Genomic DNA, 24,216 nt, shown 5'->3' on the forward strand with positions numbered 1-24,216 from the left:
AATTTCCTTTACTTATGTCCTCTGTGTATTTAATTTATATTTGCATGTCTCATGACACATTATCTGTATGTAGTAGTAGCTGCATTTCTCATAGTTGTTTGTGTGCCACGTTGTTCCAGACCACAGCAAACGTTACCCAGCTTGCAAAGATTGTAATAAATTCATTAGAAGAAGACAGCCTGCAGTTTCCTTAAACTTGGACACATATCTATACCTTTGGCCATTCTGAGACAGTAATTTCCAGAAGTTATCTCATCCTGTGAGAAGCCTCCATTTTTACTAATGATTTCCAATGTTGCAAAAATGTGTAGATTAAAAATAAAAATACAACATTTTGGTCAATGAAGATTTGCATCAGCTTCTGATAGTAGGCTAATACAGTTAATATAGACACTGACATGTGTTGCCTTCATTATAACACTTATATATACATGTATATACACATATATATACACATATATATACATACATATATATATACATATATATACACATATATATATACATATATATATATACATATATATATATATACATATATATATATATACATATATATATACATATATATACATATACATATATATATACATATATATACATATACATATATATATACATATATGTATGTATATATACATATATACCTGTGTGTGTGTGTGTGTATATATATATATATATATATATATATATATATATATATATATATATATATATATATATATATATATATATATATATATATATATATAAAATAAATATATATATATATATATAAGGCGAATTTTTTTGTATTTTTGGTCCAATATAGCTCTTAACATTTAGGGTTGCTGACCACTGGTTTAGCTATTAGGGAACGCGAGTAATAATAAAATGCTGCATGATAATAAGATCGACCTAGTTGTCAAGTTCTGATGTAGACAATATCTACAACTTTTACTATTTGGTGTTGGTATTGTTTTAATGTGTTTAAATAACGCATGTGTCACTTCTTGTGGTTAGCAAAAATATCACTATTGTGGTGGACAGATTTGTCTATATACAGTAAATAACTATGCAGTGGACTATTTTTAATTGGTGGCTTACATTTCAATGCCATGTAAATCTGCGTGTATGGACGTTTAATTCTTACTTCACTTAAGTATGAAAACGATGTTGCTAATGTGAATATTTTGAATGAGTGACAGAGGCAGAAATCCTTTGTGATCCACCAATATTAGTGTTGCTGTACTTATTACTAACGAAACATTTATATACTGCAATAATTCCATTAGATAAATCAAAATGTTTGTGTCAAAATGTAGATGTTTATAGGTTTTCTCTCCACCCTCAACAGGCTATCTGTCGAGATGTGCACCCATTGCATCTGCGCATGTGTACGAATTCGAAGAATACGGAATTGTAATTGCACATTGAAGGAATCATTCACGCTAGTACAATCATTGGACTAAAAAAATACGTTTTGTATTCATGTGAACATCATGTCATGTATTTTAAGTGTTTTCTTTGAGAACATTCAGACAATTAAGACAGGTCGGTTAGCATTTTAACACATACTTTAAAAACAGACGTTTTTCGGCTTGTATTCTGTTGGAGAACTGGTTTTAATCGCATCATTTAGTTATCCTAATTTGAGTTTTAAAAAGGAAAAACAATCAGATTAAGGGGTTTAAATTAGAGACGTCCGATAATATCGGACTGCCGATATCGGCCGATAAATGCTTTAAAATGTAATATCGGAAATTATCGGTATCGGTTTCAAAAAGTAAAATTTATGACTTCTTAAAACGCCGTTGTACGGAGTGGTACACGGACCTTGAAGGCACTGCCTTTGCGTGCCGGCCCAGTCACATAATATCTACGGCTTTTCACACACACAAGTGAATGCAAGGCATACTTGGTCAACAGCCATACAGGTCACACTGAGGGTTGCCATATAAACAACTTTAACACTGTTACAAATATGCGCCACACTGTGAACCCACACCAAACAAGAATGACAAACACATTTCGGGAGAACATCCGCACCATAACACAACATAAACACAACAGAACAAATACCCAGAACCCCTTGCAGCACTAACTCTTCCGGGACGCTACAATATACACCCCCGCTACCCCTACCTCCCACCCCCCTCAAACTCCTCATGCTCTCTCAGGGAGAGCATGTCCCAAATTCCAAGCTCCCGTTTTGAGGCATGCACTTTGTGACTTCAATAATAAATATGTCAGTGCCATGTTGGCATTTTTTTCCATAACTTGAGTTAATTTATTTTGGAAAACCTTGTTACAATGTTTAATGCATCCAGCGGGGCATCACAACAAAATTAGGCATAACAATATGTTAATTCCACGACTGTATTTATTGGTATCAGTTGATATCGGATATTGGACAATATCGGAATATCGGCAAAAAAGCCATTATCGGACATCTCTAGTTCAAATGTCTTGTAGAAATCTAAATTTGAGCCAAATTATTTGAAAAAGACTCATTTGTGGCATGGAAAGACTGTTTCCATTCCCAGCAATTATTTACGAATTATCAATGATTAAAAAAACAAGAATTTGATGTAAAAAAAAACTATATATGAGTAAGTGTGTCACCTAATCGTTACTGATGTAGTAAGTTTCTCAACTACTTCCTAAATATCAAGTTGCAGCCTGCTTCTCTGACCACGCCGACTCGGTTTTAATCAGAAAAAGTGAATGTGGGGATTTGTGTCTACTTTCACATCAAGAACAAAAAGAACAGGGCTCCTGGATTTAATGCAAAGCACTTAAACTTTACTTGAAAGGTAATATACATCTTGGGATAACAGATAAAGATACACTATGCGCAATTGTATTTTTTCTCCACAGTAAGTATTTTCTGTAACTTGCACCAATAGGAGTGTGTTATTATCTACAGTTTGTTAGGAAGAGAACAGTGAAAAGAATACATCGTTCTGTCAGTATCTTTACTGTACGGTACACTGTAAAAAAGAAAAAAAAAATGTCATCAATATGCAGTAGTCCACATTTTTAACCTTAACAAAAAAGGGGAGGGAAAAGACCCATTTCTTTTAACCATTGTCTTTTAACCAAGTAGTTCAACTGCAAAACATACATTATAAATAAATGTAAGAGGGGGGGAAAAATGTCAAAAAGTACAAGCAATAATCCACAATTCCAGCATGGCTGAAAGAATAAGTGGCCTTAAAATTGATACCCTGACTGACTTGGGTGTGGCCACAGCTTTTAGAACTTCCTAAAATACTGTAGAATCTTTAAGCTGGCATGTCTGAAAGTTGGGCACTTTTTTTTTTAATACTTCAGAGGATTTATCAAGTTAAAACTGCCCTTCAAATTTTTTTTTTTTGCATACAATTTTGACAGTGTGAGAAACACCTTTCAGGGTAGCAAGATTGTTGTTTTTTTTCCACCAGCTGCAAACCAAACAGAACAAGTAGTCAGCTATGCTAGGGTAGGACTCTGCTGTTAATCTCTTCAACGTTGAAAGGAAATCGTGTTCTCTTGCTCATTCATATTGGACGGCCAAAAATACTTGATTTGGAGCCATCGCGGTATAAACCGACCTTGTTTGCGGTTAAAAAAGGGTACACTACTACAGTAATTGACAACTCAAAATGTTAAATGTGATGATGTGGGCTTGCAACTGTTTTAAAATCTACAGCCAGTTGAAATGATTTGAGTGTTTCAAACTGAGTACATGTTCTTGGTAGTGGAGCCGCTCTTGCTGGACGTGTCGTCATGTGACTGGTAACCCAGCATGGCTTTGGTGGGGATCTTCAGAAGGTCCTTATATTGTTGCCTGTTGGAGAAACAAAAGCAGTGTAGAAGAAAGTTGGTGGCGCCATCTAGCGGTCACTTCTTTTCTATAATTGTTTAGTGTAAATGAGTTGAAGAAAGGACAACGGCGCACCCTATCGTCATGATGGCGTCCCTGTTTTGACAGTTACTCGTCCAGATGGCTATTTTGTCACCTTTGTGTCTGACGTTGACCACGGCGCCACACACATCCTCGCTTGCCTCATCAAACGACTCGCCGACTAAACACAGGAGCTGCGAAACCCAGAACACACTTACACAATGCTAGACAAACATAAGCTAAAGCAGGGGTCACCAACCCGGTGCCCGCGGGCACCAGGTCGCCCGTAAGGACCAGGGGCTGTACTTATCAAGCTTCTTAGAGTGCCATTTTACACTCAAGTCCTGAGAATTTGCGAAATTTAGTCCTACTCTCAAACTTAAGAATAAAAGCTTTTTATCAACGTTCTTAAGTCTAAGAATCACTCCTACTCTCCACGATATTTAAGAGACCTTCAGAGGTGTCTTAAGTGGTTAGGAGTTGCCAGCAGGGGATGGCACTGAGGCGAGAGAGACGTGCGCGAACGTTCAGGGAACGGAACAATGTTTTTTTTTTTTTTGATGACGAGCAGCTGATCAAACGGTATCGTTTAGACAGAGCGGATATTATTTTTGTCACAGATTTAATACTTTTCGATTCCTTGTTGATTTCTGCATGTGTCTGCAGTGGGCTAGTATATATAGAGCCACCCACACCAGTTTCAAATTAGTTGCCTAATTAATGAATTGGAAAGAAAATGTTATGACAGTAGCGTATGTGTGTGGCCGTGAGGTGAGTGACGTCAGTGAGTGTGTGGGCGATAGAAGAGAGGGAGCGGTAGCGTGAGTGCCGGCGGGGACGAGTTTGTTTTGTATAATTTTGTAGTTTATTGTCAAAATATACACTCCCATTGTCCACTTAAATATTTCCAAGATATTTCTTTATTCTCAGACAACGGATTCCCTTCCGTGATTGGTCATTTCTACGGACACAGAAATGACGTCACCTAAAATTCCGTTTACGGCACATAGTAATGTCGTAATTCAGCTCTGAGTGTGACACTTAAGATTCAGTCCTACACTTCGCTGAAAGTGTGAGTAAGACGCTTGATAACTAACTTTTAAGTGCAGCTTTCAGCGAAGAATTTATTTACTCTTAAGTCAACTCTTAGCAGACTTCTTAGGAGTAATTCTAAGAAGCTTGATAAGTACGGCCCTTGGTGTCCAGTTCAAAGTGTGACATGATTTATTTAAAAATTTGAGAGTTGACTTTTGTATTTTACATGAGTTATTATTTGTACAAACATGTTGCAAAGTAATTCATGATTTGTTCAAAAATGTTAGTGGCTAGCTAGTTAAAATGGGATATTGTGATTTCACAAGACTGTCTTAGAAGTGATCATTTGAAAATGTTCAATTTGAAAAATGTGCACTTAGAGAAAATATAAAAATAAAGTGTTGCATATTGATATTTATCTGTTTCTATATATATTTATTGTGAGAAATCATTAAGATGATCAGTGTTTCCACAAAGATAAATATCATTAATTAATAATAACATAGAGTTAAAGGTAAATTGAGCAAATTGGCTATTTCTGGCAATTTATTTAAGTGTGTATCAAACTGGTAGCCCTTCGCATTAATCAGTACCCAAGAAGTAGCTCTTGGTTTCAAAAAGGTTGGTGACCCCTGAGCTAAAGCATCGCTGTTCCCGAGCTTACCGTTTCCATCCAAATGCGGTCAAGGTCATTGTGCCTCTGCTGTTTATTGAGGGTCATCAGCCACCGACCCCCCAATTTATTCCTGTCGTCCTCCCACATGGGCTTGATTCCATCCTGGAGCATGATACATTATGAACTGGTACAGTAAATTTGACAGGACTACAGTACAAAACAAAAGCTGATGTGAGAGATTCAACAAGAAAAACGTACCTTAAATAAGCAATAATCACAGCCATAACCAAGTTTGCTGGGCTGTTGTATGTGGTTGTATAATCTGGAAGACAAAAACAGAACATTTGCCTTGGATGACAGTCTGGATCTTTCAACACTGGTTAAATAAAAATTTTTTTTTTTTTTTTTAAGAGATGTCCGATAATGGCTTTTTTGCCGATATCCGATATTGTCCAACTCTTAATTACCGATTCAGATATCAACCGATACCGATATATACAGTCGTGGAATTAACACATTATTATGCCTAATTTTGTTGTGATGCCCCGCTGGATGCATTAAACAATGTAACTTTACCATGAATTGATTAACGTTGAAAGTTGAAAAATGTATTCGGGTGTTACCATTTAGTGGTCAATTGTACGGAATATGTACTGTACTGTGCAATCTACTAATACAAGTTTCAATCAATCAATCAAAAACAAGGTTTTCCAAAATAAGAGAACAACTTCAACTCCAGTTATGGAAAAAAGTGCAAACATGGCACTGCCATATTTAAGAAGTCACAAAGTGCATTATTTTTTTTAACATGCCTCAAAATAGCAGCTTGGAATTTGGGACAAGCTCTCTCTGAGATAATCCTAATACCCACTACAACTATGGGAAATACTATACTTTGACTTTCACAAAGTGCATTATTTTTTTTAAACATGCCTCAAAATAACAGCTACAAAAACAATGAAGGCACACAGCTTCAGTCCAGAGTATACTAGAGCATACTTGCCAACCTTGAGACATCCGAATTCAGGAGATGGGGGGTTGTGTTATTTACCTTCCAATTACAGTACAATGATAAACAATTCTTCAGTAATGAGAAATACACGTTTATAACCTTTTAAATAGTTATTTGCATTACTATTATGATTACTGTAGTAAATGGATGGATGGACATTATAAACACTGTATAGTTTTTATCGGTTAATTCGACAGTTTAGGGGCATGATGTAGATCAGGGGTCACCAACGCGGTGCCCGCGGGCACCAGGTCGCCCGTAAGGACCGGATGAGTCGCCCGCGGGCCTGTTCTAAAAAAAAAATAAAAAATTAAAAAAAAATAAAAAATAAAAAATAAAATTAAATCTACATAGAAAACACAAGATACACTTTCAATCAGTGCATCAACCCAAACAACCTCCCCCATGCACACTCATCCACACAAAAGGGGTTATTTCTTTCTGCTACCAATATTCTGGTTCCCACAACATAGACAACACATCTGCAAGGGACACAGTCCCTGAAGCACACATGATTGTATAGGCTGCTGGTCCACTAAAATTTTCATTAATTACTATTTTTTTATGTAATTATTTTTATATTGTTTTACTTTCTTTTTTATCCAAGAAAATGTTTTTTATTTATTTATCTTATTTTATTTATTTTTTTTAAAAAAAGGGCATTATCTTCAACAGACCAGGTTGTCAATGAAATTATATTTTTTTAAAGGGTTTTATAAACCAGTCCCAGTCCAGATAATGTCCAAGTCGGACTCAGCAACACACACCTTCATTCATGTGCACAGAAAAAAATTAGGGAACACAACAGATTGCATATAATTTATAAACAAAACACTTTGCATTCCATTCGAAAGGACGTTCCCTTTAGATTTCCGATCCTTAACATTTTACATTTATCATAATTAAGCTTTAGGCCAGATTGCTGTGAAAATATGTCCAAAAGATTAAGAAGGTTCCGCAAACAATGAGGAAAAATCTTATCTTTGTGAATCAGCCTTTTCTGACATGAACTTCATCAAGAACAAACACAGAACACGCCTCACTGATGCACATCTGCAAGACTCACTCAGAGTTGCAGTGTCAAGTTACACACCAGAGTACAACACACTAGTTAACAGCATGCAATGCCAGGCTTCCCACTAACTGACAAAGAAACAGATAACAGATTTGGTGTCCAGTTCAAAGTGTGACATGATTTAAAAATTTGAGAGTTTACTTTTGTATTTTACATGAGTTATTATTTGTACAAACATGGTGCAAAGTAATTCATGATTTGTTAAAAAATGTTAGTGGCTAGCTAGTTAAAATGGGATATTGTGATTTCACAAGACTGTCTTAGAAGTGATCATTTGAAAATGTTCAATTTGAAAAATGTGCACTTAGAGAAAATATAAAAATAAAGTGTTGCATATTGATATTTATCTGTTTCTATATATATTTATTGTGAGAAATCATTAAGATGATCAGTGTTTCCACAAAGATAAATATCATTAATTATTAATAATAACAGAGTAAAAGGTAAATTAAGCAAATTGGCTACTTCTGGCAATTTATTTAAGTGTGTATCTAACTGGTAGCCCTTCGCATTAATCAGTACCCAAGAAGTAGCCCTTGGTTTCAAAAAGGTTGGTGACCCCTGATGTAGATAAAAGCTGTGAGTCTGTCTGCATAAAGCCAAATTTAAAAGTTAATTATTGCATGTTGTTCTAATGTAGTGCACTTTGAGACAATATGTTGATTGACAGTTTAAAAGTATTCCTTCACTCCTTATTTTCGCAGTTTTATGCATTTTTACGTATTTTTATGTATAAAATATAAACATTGCAAATCAAATGGCAATTTTGAAGAGCAAAATCGCAATACATTTTTTTCTCTAAATCGCGCAGCCCTAACAGAAAGCCTCGCTCCTCACCAGTGAGAGCTGAGAAATACCGCAAAGTAACAAAATTGAACTGTCACTTTTTTTTGTCCTTAAAAAAAAAAAAGTTCTTAAGCATTACAGCATAAATACAGTATATCAGTGTTTGAAATTTTAAACAGTGGTGAACCGTTTAACAATACTATGACAACTATTGTTAAATCATTACTTAAAATTCTGCCAATACTTAATATATACACAATACAAAATATAAACACCTGTAAAGGCCTATTTCTCTCCAAATATATATGTTTAAATCTTTATCATGAGGAGCCAAAATTAGTCCGATTACTCCAATAGTTTGTCTCTAAATAAGCATTCTACAACCCTTGGAAACACCTTAATCCGATTGTGTTGGGTTTTTGAAAAGTCAGACTAACACCTGGATTATGTGATTGAAAATCAAATCTCTCAAGGGGGTGTGTGCGCCGGAGGACCCTTCTTGTCGCTCATGCACCAGTCTCAACACATGGGATACAACCCAAAAGCAGATACCATTCAATAAAAACAGCAACAATTGTAATGAGGAGGAGACTGTTTATTTGCTTCACAAATTAAAAGAACAACATTTTCAAGCGTATTAATAGGAGAAAAAAAAGAAACATTTAAAAAGGTAACTAAGGAAATGTAGACTGCCGGCTTAATTCCGCCTCCCGAACGAAATACGAAAGAGAATGAAGTACATACTATATATTACAAGGCGAATAAAGTACACAAACCTCTTCACGCTGCATTTTTGGACTTCAAACTGATTAACAATAACTTTGTATTCCACACAACTGGCAAGATAGTCCAGAGCAATAGCAACCTTCATCTGGAACAGTATCAGTTGGGGGACGAACTGTCTTTTCCTTCAAATTTAAAACTCCTTCCATCAATCCACGGAGCCTTTGATGCCTTATGAACTACGAGACATTCAAAAGTTTTGTTTCCACGATTCTCCGTCAAAAAATTCCTTCAAAAAAACTACTGCCGGTCTCTCTTTGCTGCATCCGCTTCGATACATTCTTGGTATTAGCGTCATGTTTATAGTGCAATCCAACATCATTTCTTGATGCTCTATGCTATTTAACATCAGCATAGCCATTAGAGACTTAATATTTATAATTTGTGTCAATATTACAGCAGACATCACAACAGCGCAAGGCTGCTAACTATGTGATGTCATAGGTCAACTGGAAAAGCAATATTTATCCGCGCTAAAAGGGAATAAGCGGACCCCAGTGTACAGGAGGCACACAGAGAGAGTGCATGGACCCTTGGACTTCACACGAGTGTGTGAAAATACAAAAAACTTAACTATTTGAGATAGACTAATTTAGTGCATGGAAAGGTAGTGACTGTGCCCTTTTCTTTTCACAAGTGCAGCGTATTAAAGTGCTGATTAAGCAGCATGATAAGGGTGCGATCACTATCATCACAATTTTTCGTCATGTACTGTGTTCACCAATCCGGAGCATCCCAAACACGCTCAACCGACTTGGGACATATCCAGTGAGTATGCTTCCCATGCTAGAACTGGGATGTTTTCATCTTTCAGGAATTGTGTACAGATCCCTGCAACACGGGGCTATGCATTAGTCATGCTTCAACATGAGGTGATGGTCGAATAGCAAAACAATGGGCCTTACGATCTGATCACGGGTATCTCTGTAAATTTAAAATGGCATCAATAAAATGCACCTGTGTATGTTGTCCACAACATACAGATGCATCCTTACCATAACCCCATCACATGGGTCATTCCATCCACAATGCTGACATTAGCAAACCGCTCACGCACACAATGGTATACACGCTGTCTGCCATCTACCCTACGGTCAAAACCAGGATTCATCACTGAAGAGAACGCCTCTCCAAAGTGCCAGGCGCCATCGACTGGGAGCAATTGCCCACTCAAGTCGGTTACAACGATGTACTGCAGATGAGCTTCCTTGAGATGCTTTCTTACAGTTTGTGCATAAATGATTTAGTTGTGCAAAGCAACTGTGGCAGCAGGTGACAGTCGCTGGTCTCAGACCACCTTGGAGGGGAAGAAGCTGGATATGGAGGCTAGGGCGAGGCTGGTGTGGTTACACGTGGTGTGTGCTTGTAAGTAGGGCTGGGCGATATATCGCGGGTTTGTCTCTGTGCGATATAGAAAATGACTATATCGTGATATTCGAGTACACGTTCTCACGCAGTTGCTTTTAGCTGCAGGCATTACACAACAGGCTCTTCTCACTCTTTCTAGTCTCTCCTTCTCACAGAGACTTAAACAAGCGCACCTTCTTACATACGTATACGCCCCCGCGGAGCAGAGAGGTAGCAGCATGGGTAACGTTAGCTGTGGTGCGAGTGGTAATACAAGAGAAAGAAGGTGCAAATCTGGTAACAAATGAAGGAAGAATTAATTCCCAAGAAAAACAACACGGGGTCCATCGTCTGGCCGTGGTTTGGCTTCAAGTGGGAATATGTCGAACAGACAACCGTAATATGTCAAGTGTGGGGCAAAAGCATTGCTACAAAAAGTAGCATTACTGCTAATATGTAGCATCATTTGAAAAGCCACCCGCTAGAGAATGAAGAGTGCTTACTTCGCATGTCAACATCTCCGTTCGGTGCCACACCAACAAAATGCCGAGGCAACCATTTCCACTAGGGGTGTGGGAAAAATTCGATTCGAATCGCGATTCTCACGTTATGCGATTCAGAATCGATTCTAATTTTTTTTTAAATCGATTTGTTTTTAATTATTTATTATAATTATTATTTTTTTTTTAATTAATCAATCGAACAAAACAATACACAGCAATACCATAACAATGCAATCCAATTCCAAAACCCGACCCAGCAACACTCAGAACTGCAATAAACAGAGCAATTGAGAGGAGACACAAACACGACACAGAACAAACCAAAAGTAGTGAACAAAAATGAATATTATGAACAACAGTATCAATATTAGTTACAAGATTAAAAATCCCTCAATGACATTATCATTAGACATATAAAAAAAAAAGAAGAACAATAGTGTCACAGTGGCTTACACTTGCATCGCATCTCATAAACTTGACAACACATTGTGTCTAATATTTTCACAAAGATAAAATAAGTCATATTCTTGGTTCATTTAATACTTAAAACAAATTGACATTATTTCAATCAGTTGATAAAACATTGTCCTTTACAATTATAAAAGCTTTTTACAAAAATCTACTACTCTGCTTGCATGTCAGCAGACTGGGGTAGATCCTGCTGAAATCCTATGTATTGAATCAATCGTTTTGAAACGGGGAAAAATAGTTTTTTTAATCGAGAATCGTGTTGAATTGAAAAAAAAAAAATCAATTTTGAATTGAATCGTGACCCCAAGAATCGATATTGAATCGAATCGTGGGACACCCAAAGATTCACAGCCCTAATTTCCACAACACCGTATGAAAAAAATAGTCTACGACATAAGGAGATAACGTCCGCCGGAACCTACCACATAGCGAAGGACGTACACAATTTGATTTCATATTATGCAGCTAATTTTTATTTGACAGTTATTGAAATATATTTTGTGACATCATACACAAAAGTGCACTTTATTTGTTTTAAACTATTGTAGTGGCGCTGTGTAAAAAAAGTGCACTTTAATTTAGTGTTGTTTTGATTTGTCATCTTAGTGACATCCTGCACAAAAGTGCACTAATAGCTTATTTTAAAATGTCTCTGACAATCTTGCACTTTCTGTTTTGAAATGACATGAATGTTTGTGCCACTGCTTAATAACTGTTTAATAAATACAGTTTTGGTCAATTGACTTAGTTGTGATTTCCCCCTCTGCATGAAAGTTTAAAATCAGCATATATTAATGCAGTATGAAGAAGAATGTTTTAATGTACACATAGAATCATCATACTGCTGTGATTGTATGCGTCAAGTGTTCATTCAAGGCTAAGGCAAAATATCGCGATATATATCGTGTATCGTGACTAGGGATGTCCCGATGCAACTTTTTCACTTCCGATACGATACCGATATTGTAGCCTTGAGTATTGGCCGATACCGATATCAATACGATACGATATAGGCACGAATCATACATATATTTATTCCTTATTTTGTTGTGTGGAATGTTAGAAAGGGCTTGATAAAGTGATGTTACTGTTACTGATGTTGTAGTGTTAAAACAGAAAACAATAGTCAGCAAGAGTAGGTATAGGAAAAACTGACCCATTTATTATTAACCAATTGGTTACATAAATTTTAACCTTCAACATAAGAGTATTACCTCAACAAATCCAATAAAAACAAAATGTTATATTTAAAGTGCAAAATAACCACTAATACCAACATAATTATACAATTGAATACAATAAATTAAAAATAAATTAGAAGACCCTGAAAAATAACCTAAATAAATCCAATTAAAAAAACAAAAAAAAACGTTTTAAAGTGCAAACAATTCAAGTTCACTTCAGTTATTTTTTTACTGTCAGCATATGTTGGAAACAACCGTGGGCGGGGACAAAAACAACACAATATTGTCCACTGTCCAACTGCTCTAAGTTAAGAGTTCACAGCTCCAGTTTCACTGACTGACTGTGCCCAAAACAATGTAGTAATTGCTCTTAGTCATCACTGAAGAATAGTGTAAACACAATAAACATACCACTCTAATAACAAGAGCGTAAAACAAATAATAATCAGTCAGTGCTGACTAGTTACTACTACTCCTCCTCCTCCTCCTCCACTATCTGCAGTCCGAGCATAATGTGGAGATTTTTTTTTAAGAAGATAAGCATTTCGGCATGTTGTGCGGCAATACACTTTTTAACCTCTTCGTGCAATTGGGTGTAGTGGCGGCTAGGAATAATGTAGCGAGCTTCGAGGTGCTCCATTAAGCGTTTAAACCCGACATTACTCACCACCGACAGGGGCTGGTCATCAAGCACAATAAACTGGGCTATCTTTTCTGTTATGGCCATTGCCTTTTTGCTGTCCCGTGGTAGTTTGTCACGTCTTGCAAAGTTTTCGGCCAGCGTGGGTTGCTGAAGCGAGCCAGAGGTTTGTTGCTTCGCCTTGCTGCTCTCGCGAAAATCCTCATGTTCTTTTTTGTGGTGTTTTTTCAAATGTGCGATGAGGTTGCTTGTATTGAACCTTCCCGGTTCTGTCCCTCCACGGGACACTTGCGCCTAACAAATGTTGCATTTAGCGGCAACGTCTTTGTCCGAGTTTACGTTAAAATACTTCCACACAGCCGACATCATGCTGCAAGCACACGCGTTGTCGTTGTTGTGATCACGTGGGCTGTGCATGCTGGATCAGAGACGCTCTTCTTCTGTGGCCGGCACCAACGTTAATTAAGGGGCATTGCTGCTACCTACTGTGTTGGAGTGTGATCAAACCAGAGTCTCCTATTATAGACGTGCTGCAGCGGAAAATGGACAGCTTATATCGGAGCGCTTATATCTGAGTTTTTAGATTCAGTCCGATAAAATCCGATATTCACTTTGTTGGCTAATATCGGACTGATTTCCGATATCAATATCGGATCGGGACATGCCTAATCGTGACATGGCCTAAAAATATCGAGATATTAAAAAAAGGCCATATTTCTAAGGCCGCCACATTCTTTGAAATTTCTTTTGAGACGGCTTATAGTTGAGAAATTGACATTGACAGGGAACAGCTACGGTGGACATTCCTGCAGTCAGTATGCTAATTGCACAGTGGCATTGTGCTATGTAATAGAACATAAGATTTTGGCGTGGTCTTTGACAATGGCCTATACAATAATCATGCAGTCTAATCAGCATCTTGATATGCTGCACATATCAAGGCAAAGGAAATGTGCTCACTAACACATATTGAGACAGATGTGTCAATATTTGTGAGAGAAAATGCCTTCTGTTCACATAGAAAAAAGTCTTAAAGCTTTGAGTTCAGCACATGAAAAATGAGAGCAAAAAGAAGAGTTTCATTTATATTTTTGGGACACTGGAAAAGAGCAATTCAACTCATTTTTATGAAAACAATTGTTTCAGAACAAGAATAAATCGGAGGTCAACCAGATTCCCAGAACAGACTGTGGTCAACCTTGATTGTTCCACGGTACTATACTTTATGCGCCAGGGACACATTTAGAAATATTACAGGAATATAATTATTTTCAGAAACTGGTGGAAGATATGATACTGTTTTTCCAGTTCATGTTGCTATTGTGTGACAAGCTGACAAAGACTGAAAGACAACTCAATTGACACTTATGTGACTCATTCCAACTAATAGGGTGACAAACCCATACAAGGGCAGATGCACTTTCATACGCCAGTGAGGACTATTAATAAAATGACAAAGAGAATACTTACGCCCAGAAATCTTCCACTGTGTCAAATTTGTAAATGAGACGCAAGTTCTCTGTCCAGGTTTTGCTCTTGTCATTTTTGTAATACCACAGGGCCCATCTGAGAAAGAAAAAAAATAAGAGTCAGCTTTTGCAGGGTCGCAAGAAACAACTTTTAGATTAATGAAAATTCACATTTATTGACAAAATAATGTCTCGGAACAAAGGGTACAATAATTCACCATTTGGCAAGCTGCTGTCGCCCCCCCTGGGCAAAATTGCTTAGTAGGGCTATAGCACAAGAAAACAATGCTAGCAACATGCATTGAATTTGAGGGAAGAGAGAAAAATGCAGCACCAATGCAGCCTTTGTTTACAACAGTTGACATTATTCTTCCATCTGTTTGTGGAGAGGCGGGGCCAGCAGGGGAGGGCTTGGGGCAATGTGAGGCCATCGGCTGAACTCCGTGCCCCCTACCAATCCACCACCCACCAGCACTAACGCAACACCCAGCCACCCACTGTTCCACACCTACAACCCATAAACACGGACCGGAATATGCAAAGTGTAATGGAACAGTACTCTCATTTAACTTTCTGTTATATTTACATTTGTCAGTTCATCAACAGATGTTTTTCCACACGGATTCCAAAAGAATGAGTAGTCTCAAGAATGTGAACGGTAAATCACATTCAAGGCAGTTAAACTCTGTTATCAGATACCAGCCATCTAAACTTAAAATGTAAATACACTCCCATTATTTCCTATGGGTTGTTTGCTGTTGCTTCAAACTGCTAACAAATTCGAGGTTAACCAGTATCCATTGAGTGCGTTGAACCTCAATGATCCCACTATACTTTGTGCTTCTATTGACATTTACTTTGTTCCTATACTGCACACTTTGTTTACTGCTTAATTATCTTTCAATCCTTTTCAACCACAGAGAAAGCTTCTCAGATCAAACCCACACAAAACATTTATCAATACTGAAAAGGACTAATGGTGGGACCAACACTGTTGTGGATGACTGCAATGTTTAAATAATATCTGTACCATTACGCACAACTCATCTCATTGCATGGCCCTTATACATTTTACCGAGACCTCAGTTGCTCCATTGGCCTTAGTCTTAATTTTGAAACCATGGCATTGAATCTAAAGCCGCAGACGGGAACAACCTGGACAAGCAGAATGCTCCAGAAGTGACCTACCAAGAGAACTGCTTAGCAAAACAAACAATATTACTGAACGGCTCGCCAACACCACAGAAATAACACGGCAGGACAATACAACAAAATTTAGGGCACTATCAGTGTCACTGTACTTTTAAAATGGACCCAGGGCCTGTCATTAAGAGTCGAGCACGTATGAATCATCACACACAAATTTGATGTCAAAATTATATTTTTCATTATTGCTCCCCTAATGGAAATGTTTAGGAAATGACCAGTGGTAGTGTTCACAATGTTTGGCTTACTGTTGCATTTCAATTGTTAGGTTCCAATGGATGTGAAGTAGCAATGCAACTTCTAACACATAGGACATTAGTTTTAGAGAGGTTTCCCCCCGGTATTTGATGCCTTACTGGTATCAAGATAGCTGCAGACTAATTGATACTATGTAATTGTTATAGTATACATCTTTGTCACACTTATTTCAGAATATTCTCTTCAGCTCCCTCCCCCACGTGAACCAACTGTATCTGGTATGGCCACACAAACACCTGAAGAGTTACATAACCAAATCACAAAGCAGCTGTTTCATTCTCACTTGTTTTGCAAGGGGTGTTTGATATATTGTTCTGGGTTGTCGGGCAGTTGCGGTGGTGGTTGCGGCTCTTCAGTTTCGGGTGCTTTCTGTGCAGAGAAAAGACGAACACATTCGTTAACATAAATATGATCATAAAATGGACAGTGTATTTGCTTACAATGAGACAATTGTAATACAATAAGCCGTTATTAGTACCACTGTGGGGTTACTCAGATTTTACAGCAGCACCACACAAGGATAAGGCGGCACAGAAGTGAAAAAATACACATGAAGACGCAATTGAATTTCGGTTAAAAAAATGTAATTTTACTTCAAATAAGCACTGCCAATTTACACAAAGGACTCACACTTTACTTTTAGCATGACAACCAAACACGTTCTTCTTGATCTGCTTGACCCTTAGTGAGCATCAACGGTCAGGGGGTGTTGGCACAATAGAGGTGTGCTGGACATCAGCAGAAGCAATCACATTAATTTATTGACTTCTCTTTGGGCTCGTCATTACATGCATCGCAGTCTTATGGGGGGAGCGAGTGTGCCATATTTTTGGATGTCTAGATTGATTTGAGCTATTTTTTTTTTAAAATCCATCCTTGACCTCCCATAAACATCACTTTTTTTCTTCACAACCCAACGACAAGTTAATGACAATTACGCTACCAAAGAGGCCAATTAAAGGCCCAGGAGGTTTTTGCAGTTTATTTGCCCAGTAGTGCACAAACCAGTAGTTAACAATATTGAACTTTGGACAATTTAAAAAAAAAATGATATAATTACTCAATTCAGGGTTTTAATTACTTTTAATCAATTATTTTCTGTTACACCCACCCAGGAAGAAAAAAAAGCATTTCACGCCCCCTCCACTGTGACTAGTGACTCTAGTTTTCACAGCTTCTCACAAGCAGTCAAAGACTGGCTTTTAGACCACCAGTCCTGCTCACATTAGCAATACCAGGCAGGTAGTTGACCATCAGATGATAACCTGGCAGAAGCAGTCTGATGGCCACCAGAGTACCATTCCAATCTTGTAACATCGCAAACTTTTTTACGTATGCAATACCAATGGGGTATATGGCTATCGAATGATACCCTTATGGGTATCATCTGATGGCTACTGCACTGTATGTGGACTTTGATAAAAACTGCTGCACTTTAAGTGAAGCTGCTAAAATACTGTACATCGACCACCCACTGATTTGTAACTAACATACTCTCTATGTATTGTACTTGTATTTTAAATTGTTGATCATTATGTCAATTTTAATATTGTTGTGCATTTTCAATCCTGTGTAATGTTATTGTGGATGTTAGATGCACCATAAAAGGACTACAGATGGAAATTAGCATGGTGCTAAATCTGGCGCAGCCCTCTTCTTAATGTAACTGCACATTGTCCTTCAAATAAACAAATACAAACTATAAATATCGTTTGTCAAAAACATTGGATGTACAGTGCATTGTATTGTTTCCTTAACATTAAAGAAAAATGAAATATAGATTAACCTATTACAAATGTTAACTTTACTGACATTGTTTTTAGTCTATAACAGAAAACATTTACTGTGCATCAATTAAAATGTAATCCAAAAAGTTGAACCATTTGATACTCCATCCATCCATTTTCTACCGCTTGTCCCTTTTGGGGTTGCGGGGGGCGCTGGAGCCTATCTCAGCTGCATTCGGGCGTAAGGCAGGGTGAACCCTGGACAAGTCGCCACCTCAACGCAGGGCCAACACAGATAGACAACATTCACACACTAGGGCCAATTTAGTGTTGCCAATCAACCTATCCTCAGGTGCATGTCTTTGGAGGTGGGAGGAAGCCGGAGGGAACCCTCGCGGTCACAGGGAGAACATGCAAACTCCACACAGAAAGATCCCGAACCCGGGATTGAACTCAGGACCCTCGTATTGTGAGGCACGTGCACTAACCCCTGTCCCACCGAGTGGGCAATTTATATAATTACTCAATTTGGGGTTTTAATTAACCCGGTGCTTCTCAATTATTTTCTGTTACGCCCACCCAGGAAGAAAAAAAGGCATTTCACACCCCCTCCACTGTGACTATAAACATTATCATTTGTCAAAAACATTGTACGTACAGTGCATAATATTGTTTCTTTAAAATTAAACAAAAATAAAAATGAAATATTGATTAACCTACAACAAATGTTAACTTTATTGACATTGATTTAGTCTATAACAGAAAATATTTACTGTGCATCATTTAAAATGTAATCCAAAAAGTTGAACAATTTGATACTAAAATATTAAATTAAACTCTAAATACATTCAAATTGATCAGCAACATTAACCCAGGAGTGCAATGTATAAATCACTAAAAATGACAAAACAAAAATAAAACTGTTGCTTTTTTTAATTCTAAAAATGTAATTAACCGTAGGCTATCATCAATACTAATAAATCAAATTTTACTCCATTTGTAATACAATATTATAGTCTCACTTTTTTAATTGAACTGCTGATAAAACTTTCCTAACATTTCCTGTATATACTATTGACATTGTTTTAGTCTATAACAGAACATATTTACTGCGCATCACTTAAATTGTAATACAAATTGTTTAACCATTTGATACGAAAAAAATTAAATAAACTCTAATAATACATTCAAAATTGATCAGCAACATTAACCCAGGATTTATAAAATCACAAAAAATTACCAAACAAAAATAAAACTGTTGATTTTTTTAATTCTAAAAATTGAATTAACCGCAGGCTACCATCAATACTAATAAATCAAACTTTACTCCATGTGTCTCACTTTTTAAATGTAATTGCTAATAAAACTTTTCCTAACATTTCCTGTATATATTATGAAAAATATATGGATTGACCGTTTACCAAACAATCTGTCACTCCTAATCGCTAAATCTGATGAAATCTTCTTCCTCGGTGTCGCTTCTAAACAACTCTGCCAACTCCAAAGGTAGACAATGCGCCGCTTCCTCTTCTATCGGTACGTCGCTTACGTCAGAGTCATCGTCAGTTGCCGTTCCAATTATTCCAGCCTTTCTGAATCAGGACAGGATGGTTTCGGTGAAAAATATATAGATTGACCTACAACAAACGTTAACTTTATTGACATTGTTTTAGTCTATAATAGAACATATTTACTGTGCATCAATTAAAATGTAATCCAAATTGTTTAACCACTTGATACGAAAAAATTTAATTAAATAAAGTCTAATAATACATTAAAACTTGATCAGCAACATAACCCAGGAGCACAATGTATAAATCACTGAAAATAACATAACAAAAATAAAACAGTGTTGATTTTTTTTAAATTCTACAAATTGAATCAAACTTTACTCCATGTGTAATACAATATTATAGTCTCTCTTTTTAAATGTAACTGCTAATAAAACTTCTCCTAACATTTCCTGCATGTACTATGAAAAATATATAGATTGACCTACAACAAACGTTAACTTTATTGACATTGTTTTAGTCCAGGGGTGCCCATTACGTCGATCACGAGCTACTGGTCGATCGCACAGGGTGTGTCAGTCGATCACCAGCCAGGCATTGAAAAAAAATAGACCTAAAAATTAGCGATCATAAATCTTCCCTATGATTTACTTAATTGACATGCAAGGGACCCGAGGATCTTGTGAGATGACGCTGGCTGCTGCCAGCTCAATGTGAAGGAAAAAAAGACCGTCAGGAAGGCGAGAAACAGTTTTTATTCCAACCGTGCCGTCAAAAGCCTAAAGACAGTTCCTGTCTTCGCGATAAAAGTGCTGCCCGAGGCTGCCTGCGCTAACAAAATAAGAGTCTCCGAAAGCTAGTGCAAACAAGCTAGCAAGCCACGGAGTTTGCCGTCAATGTATTTCTTGTAAAGTCTAAAAAAACGAGTATGGAAGCTGGACAAACAGGATGCCAAAACCAACCACTTCAATGTGGTATTGGACAGAAAGGAGGACTTTTTTTCTCCTTCACGATGTAAAATCGAAAATGTGGAAGTTGTCAGCACTACTGTAAATCTTGTCTGATTACAATCCATGCAAGTCATCAGGATCAGGTAATACACCAGCTTATATTCTTGTCTTCATGAAAGATAGGAATCTATATGTTAAACATGCATGTATTTTACACACCTTTTACATGTGAACAAAAACAGCAAAAAAATGTAAAAATTATATTTATGTATATATGTATGAAGTTGATCACCTCGACTTGGTCATTTAAAAAGTAGCTCGCCTGCTGAAAAAGTGTGGGCACCCCTGTTTAGTCTATAACAGAAGATATTTACTGTGCATCAATTAAAATGTAATCCAAATTGTTTAACCACTTGATACTAAAAAAATTAATTAAACTAATAATTCAAAATTGATCAGCAACATTAACCCAGGAGCAGAATTTATAAATCACTAAAAATAACAAAACAAAAATAAAAGTGTTGATTTTTTTTTCAAATTCTACAAATTGAATCAAACTTTACTCCATGTGTAATACAATATTATAGTCTCTCTTTTTAAATGTAACTGCTAATAAAACTTTTCCCAACATTTCCTGTATGTACTATGAAAAATATATAGACTGACCTACAACAAACGTTAACTTTATTGACATTGTTTTAGTCTATAACAGAACATATTTACTGCGCATCAATTAAAATGTAATCCAAATTGTTTAACCACTTGATACTAAAAAAAACTAATTAAACTAATAATTCAAAATTGATCAGCAACATTAACCCAGGAGCACAATTTATAAATCACAAAAAATTACAAAACAAAAATAAAACAGTGTTGATTTTTTTTAATTCTACAAATTGAATCAAACTTTACTCCATGTGTAATACAATATTATAGTCTCTTTAAATGTAACTGCTAATAAAACCTTTCCTAACATTTCCTGTATGTACTATGAAAAATATATAGATTGACCTACAACAAACGTTAACTTTATTGACATTGTTTAAGAATATAACAGAACATATTTACTGTGCATCAATTAAAATGTAATCCAAATTGTTTAACCACTTGACACTAAAAAAAAAAATTTAACTAATAATAATTCAAAATTGATCAGCAACATTAACTCAGGAGCACAATTTATAAATCACTAAAAATAAAACAAAAATAAAACAGTGTTGATTTTTCTTTTTTCTTCTAAACTCTGCCAACTTCAAAGTAAACAATTCTTTGGGGACATGCACTTAGATATGTTTTATGCATTTAAGATGCAAAAAAGCAATCCAATGTTAGTCAGCATTTGCTACAGTATCTAAACATATATTGACATTTTAGCTTTATTTTATAGGTAACAAAGCACAATGCATATTATTTTAAGGATATGCAGAGGGCCAAATGAGCTGAAGGGCCGCACTTTGGAAAACCCTGTAAATGTTTAAAAAAAAAGTAAACAATTTTGTTTACCACAAACAAAAGAGGCATAACAAAATAAGAGGTAAACTGTATAAATGTGACAAATCATAAACATTAAAGTCCAAAATATAAATATGACTATTTCACAATCCCAAAAGAAAAATCAACTTTACTCCATGTGTAATACAATATTATAGTCTACTTTTAAATTTAACTGCTAATAAAACTTTTCCCAACATTTCCTGTATATACTATGGCCGAGTCATACCAAAGACTATAAAAATGGGAGCCATTACCTCCCTGCTTGGCACTCAGCATCAAGGGTTGGAATTGGGGGTTAAATCACCAAAAATGATTCCCGGGCGCGGCCACTGTTGCTGCTCACTGCTCCCCTCACCTCCCCTCCCAGGAGGTGATCAAGGGTGATGGGTCAAATGCAGAAAATAATTTTGCCGCACCTAGTGTGTGTGTTTGACAATCATTGGTACTTTAACTTTACATCAAACGTTAACTTTATTGACATTGTTTTAGTCTATAACAGAACATATTTACTGCGCATCAATTAAAATGTAATCCAAATTGTTCAACCACTTGATACTAAAAAAAACGAATTAAACTAATAATTCAAAATTGATCAGCAACATTAACCCAGGAGCACAATTTATAAATCACTAAAAATTACAAAACAAAAATAAAACAGTTTTGATTTTTTTTAAATTCTACAAATTGAATCAAACTTTACTCCACGTGTAATACAATATTATAGTCTCTTTAAATGTAACTGCTAATAAAACCTTTCCTAACATTTCCTGTACGTACTATGAAAAATATATAGATTGACCTACAACAGACATTAACTTTATTGACATTGTTTTAGTCTATAACAGAACATATTTACTGTGCATCAATTAAAATGTAATCCAAATTGTTTAACCACTTGATACTAAAAAAATTAATTAAACTAATAATTCAAAATTGATCAGCAACATTAACCCAGGAGCACAATTTACAAATCACTAAGAATAACAAAACAAAAATAAAACAGTGTTGATTTTTCTTTTTTCTTCTAAACTCTGCCAACTTCAAAGTAAACAATTGTTTGGGGACCCCTGGATTACACGATGCAGGGGACATGCACTTAGATATGTTCTATGCATTTAAGATGCAGAAAGCAATTCAAATGCAGGTCAGCATTTGCTACAGTATCTAAACATATATTGACATTTTAGCTTTATTTTATAGGTAACAAAGCACAATGCATATTATTTTAAGAGGGCCAAATGAGCTGAAGGGCCACACTTTGGAAAACCCTGTAAATGTTTTAAAAAAGTAAACAATTTTGTTTACCACAAACAAAAGAGGCATAACAAAATAAGAGGAAACCGTATAAACGTGACAAACCATAAACAGTAAAGTCCAAAATATAAATATGACTTTATTTCACAATCCCAAAAGAAAAATCAACTTTACTCCATGTTTAATACAATATTATAGTCTATTTTTAAATTTAACTGCTAATAAAACTAAATATATATACTATAACAAACAAGTAGCTGCTGTGACACATTATATGTACTTAACATACTGGTGTGACCATTGTATGTAAAAAAAACTACAACTATACGAGGTTAACTACTCACTACGTGCATAAACAAGCTACCAATCGATTCACAGTATTCCATTTGACATGACCAAATACACATTAGGTTGCCTTGACTCGAATAAGCGAGTAAAAGCATCGTTTAAGTTCTGTACGTTCGAGAGTTAATTAGCATGAAGTGTTAGCTTGCGGGCTAGCTGCTTACACACGTGTCACTCATTTAAACAGCGACGAAGGACTAATGCTCACTTTAAATGTTTACCAAAAACGACCCAAGCTATTACGCACGAATTAATGCAACGATCACATTTTTTTTGTGACGAGACGGACATAAGTGGGAGTTTGAATGAACGCCGTCCAGTCAAAGCGAGCCGTGCGTGCTAAATGCTAACAGCGATCCGCGCTAAAAAAAAAAAAAAAAGACGCTTCTTGTGAAACTAAACCGCAGGAATTCCCTGCGAATGCTCGATGGCGTTTTGGACAACGTGTTACTTCGTCGCGAATGACAGGAATATAACGTGGCTGCGACGGTTTCCTTCAGGTCTACATAGGGTTGGATTTATGTTCGCTCTGGGTTTCTCTTACCGGTTCCGATGTCGCCATCTTGACAGTAGAACAGATCTGCCCGATAAGCGATCTGCGACTGCGTCACACCAGCCTCTTACCTACGGGAGCCGACACAGTTCAAGCTTGGCCGACCATGTCACCAGCTTGTCATACCTT

At 36.4% G+C, this 24,216-nt stretch overlaps 1 protein-coding gene across 1 annotated transcript; it reads right to left on the reverse strand.

Moving 5' to 3' along the window:
• Positions 1–2,747: 2,747 nt before the first annotated feature.
• Positions 2,748–24,216, reverse strand: eif4e1c (eukaryotic translation initiation factor 4E family member 1c). The gene is made up of 7 exons (XM_062057611.1): positions 24,079–24,216; positions 16,537–16,622; positions 14,791–14,886; positions 5,778–5,841; positions 5,568–5,681; positions 3,923–4,062; positions 2,748–3,811 (listed from the first exon to the last, which is right to left on the reverse strand). Exons 1-7 carry the CDS (start codon positions 24,094–24,096, stop codon positions 3,697–3,699), a joined length of 633 nt encoding a protein of 210 aa, XP_061913595.1. The 5' UTR covers positions 24,097–24,216; the 3' UTR covers positions 2,748–3,696.

Source organism: Entelurus aequoreus, linkage group LG09 (assembly GCF_033978785.1).
Source record: "Entelurus aequoreus isolate RoL-2023_Sb linkage group LG09, RoL_Eaeq_v1.1, whole genome shotgun sequence".
Classification (NCBI taxonomy): domain Eukaryota; kingdom Metazoa; phylum Chordata; class Actinopteri; order Syngnathiformes; family Syngnathidae; genus Entelurus; species Entelurus aequoreus.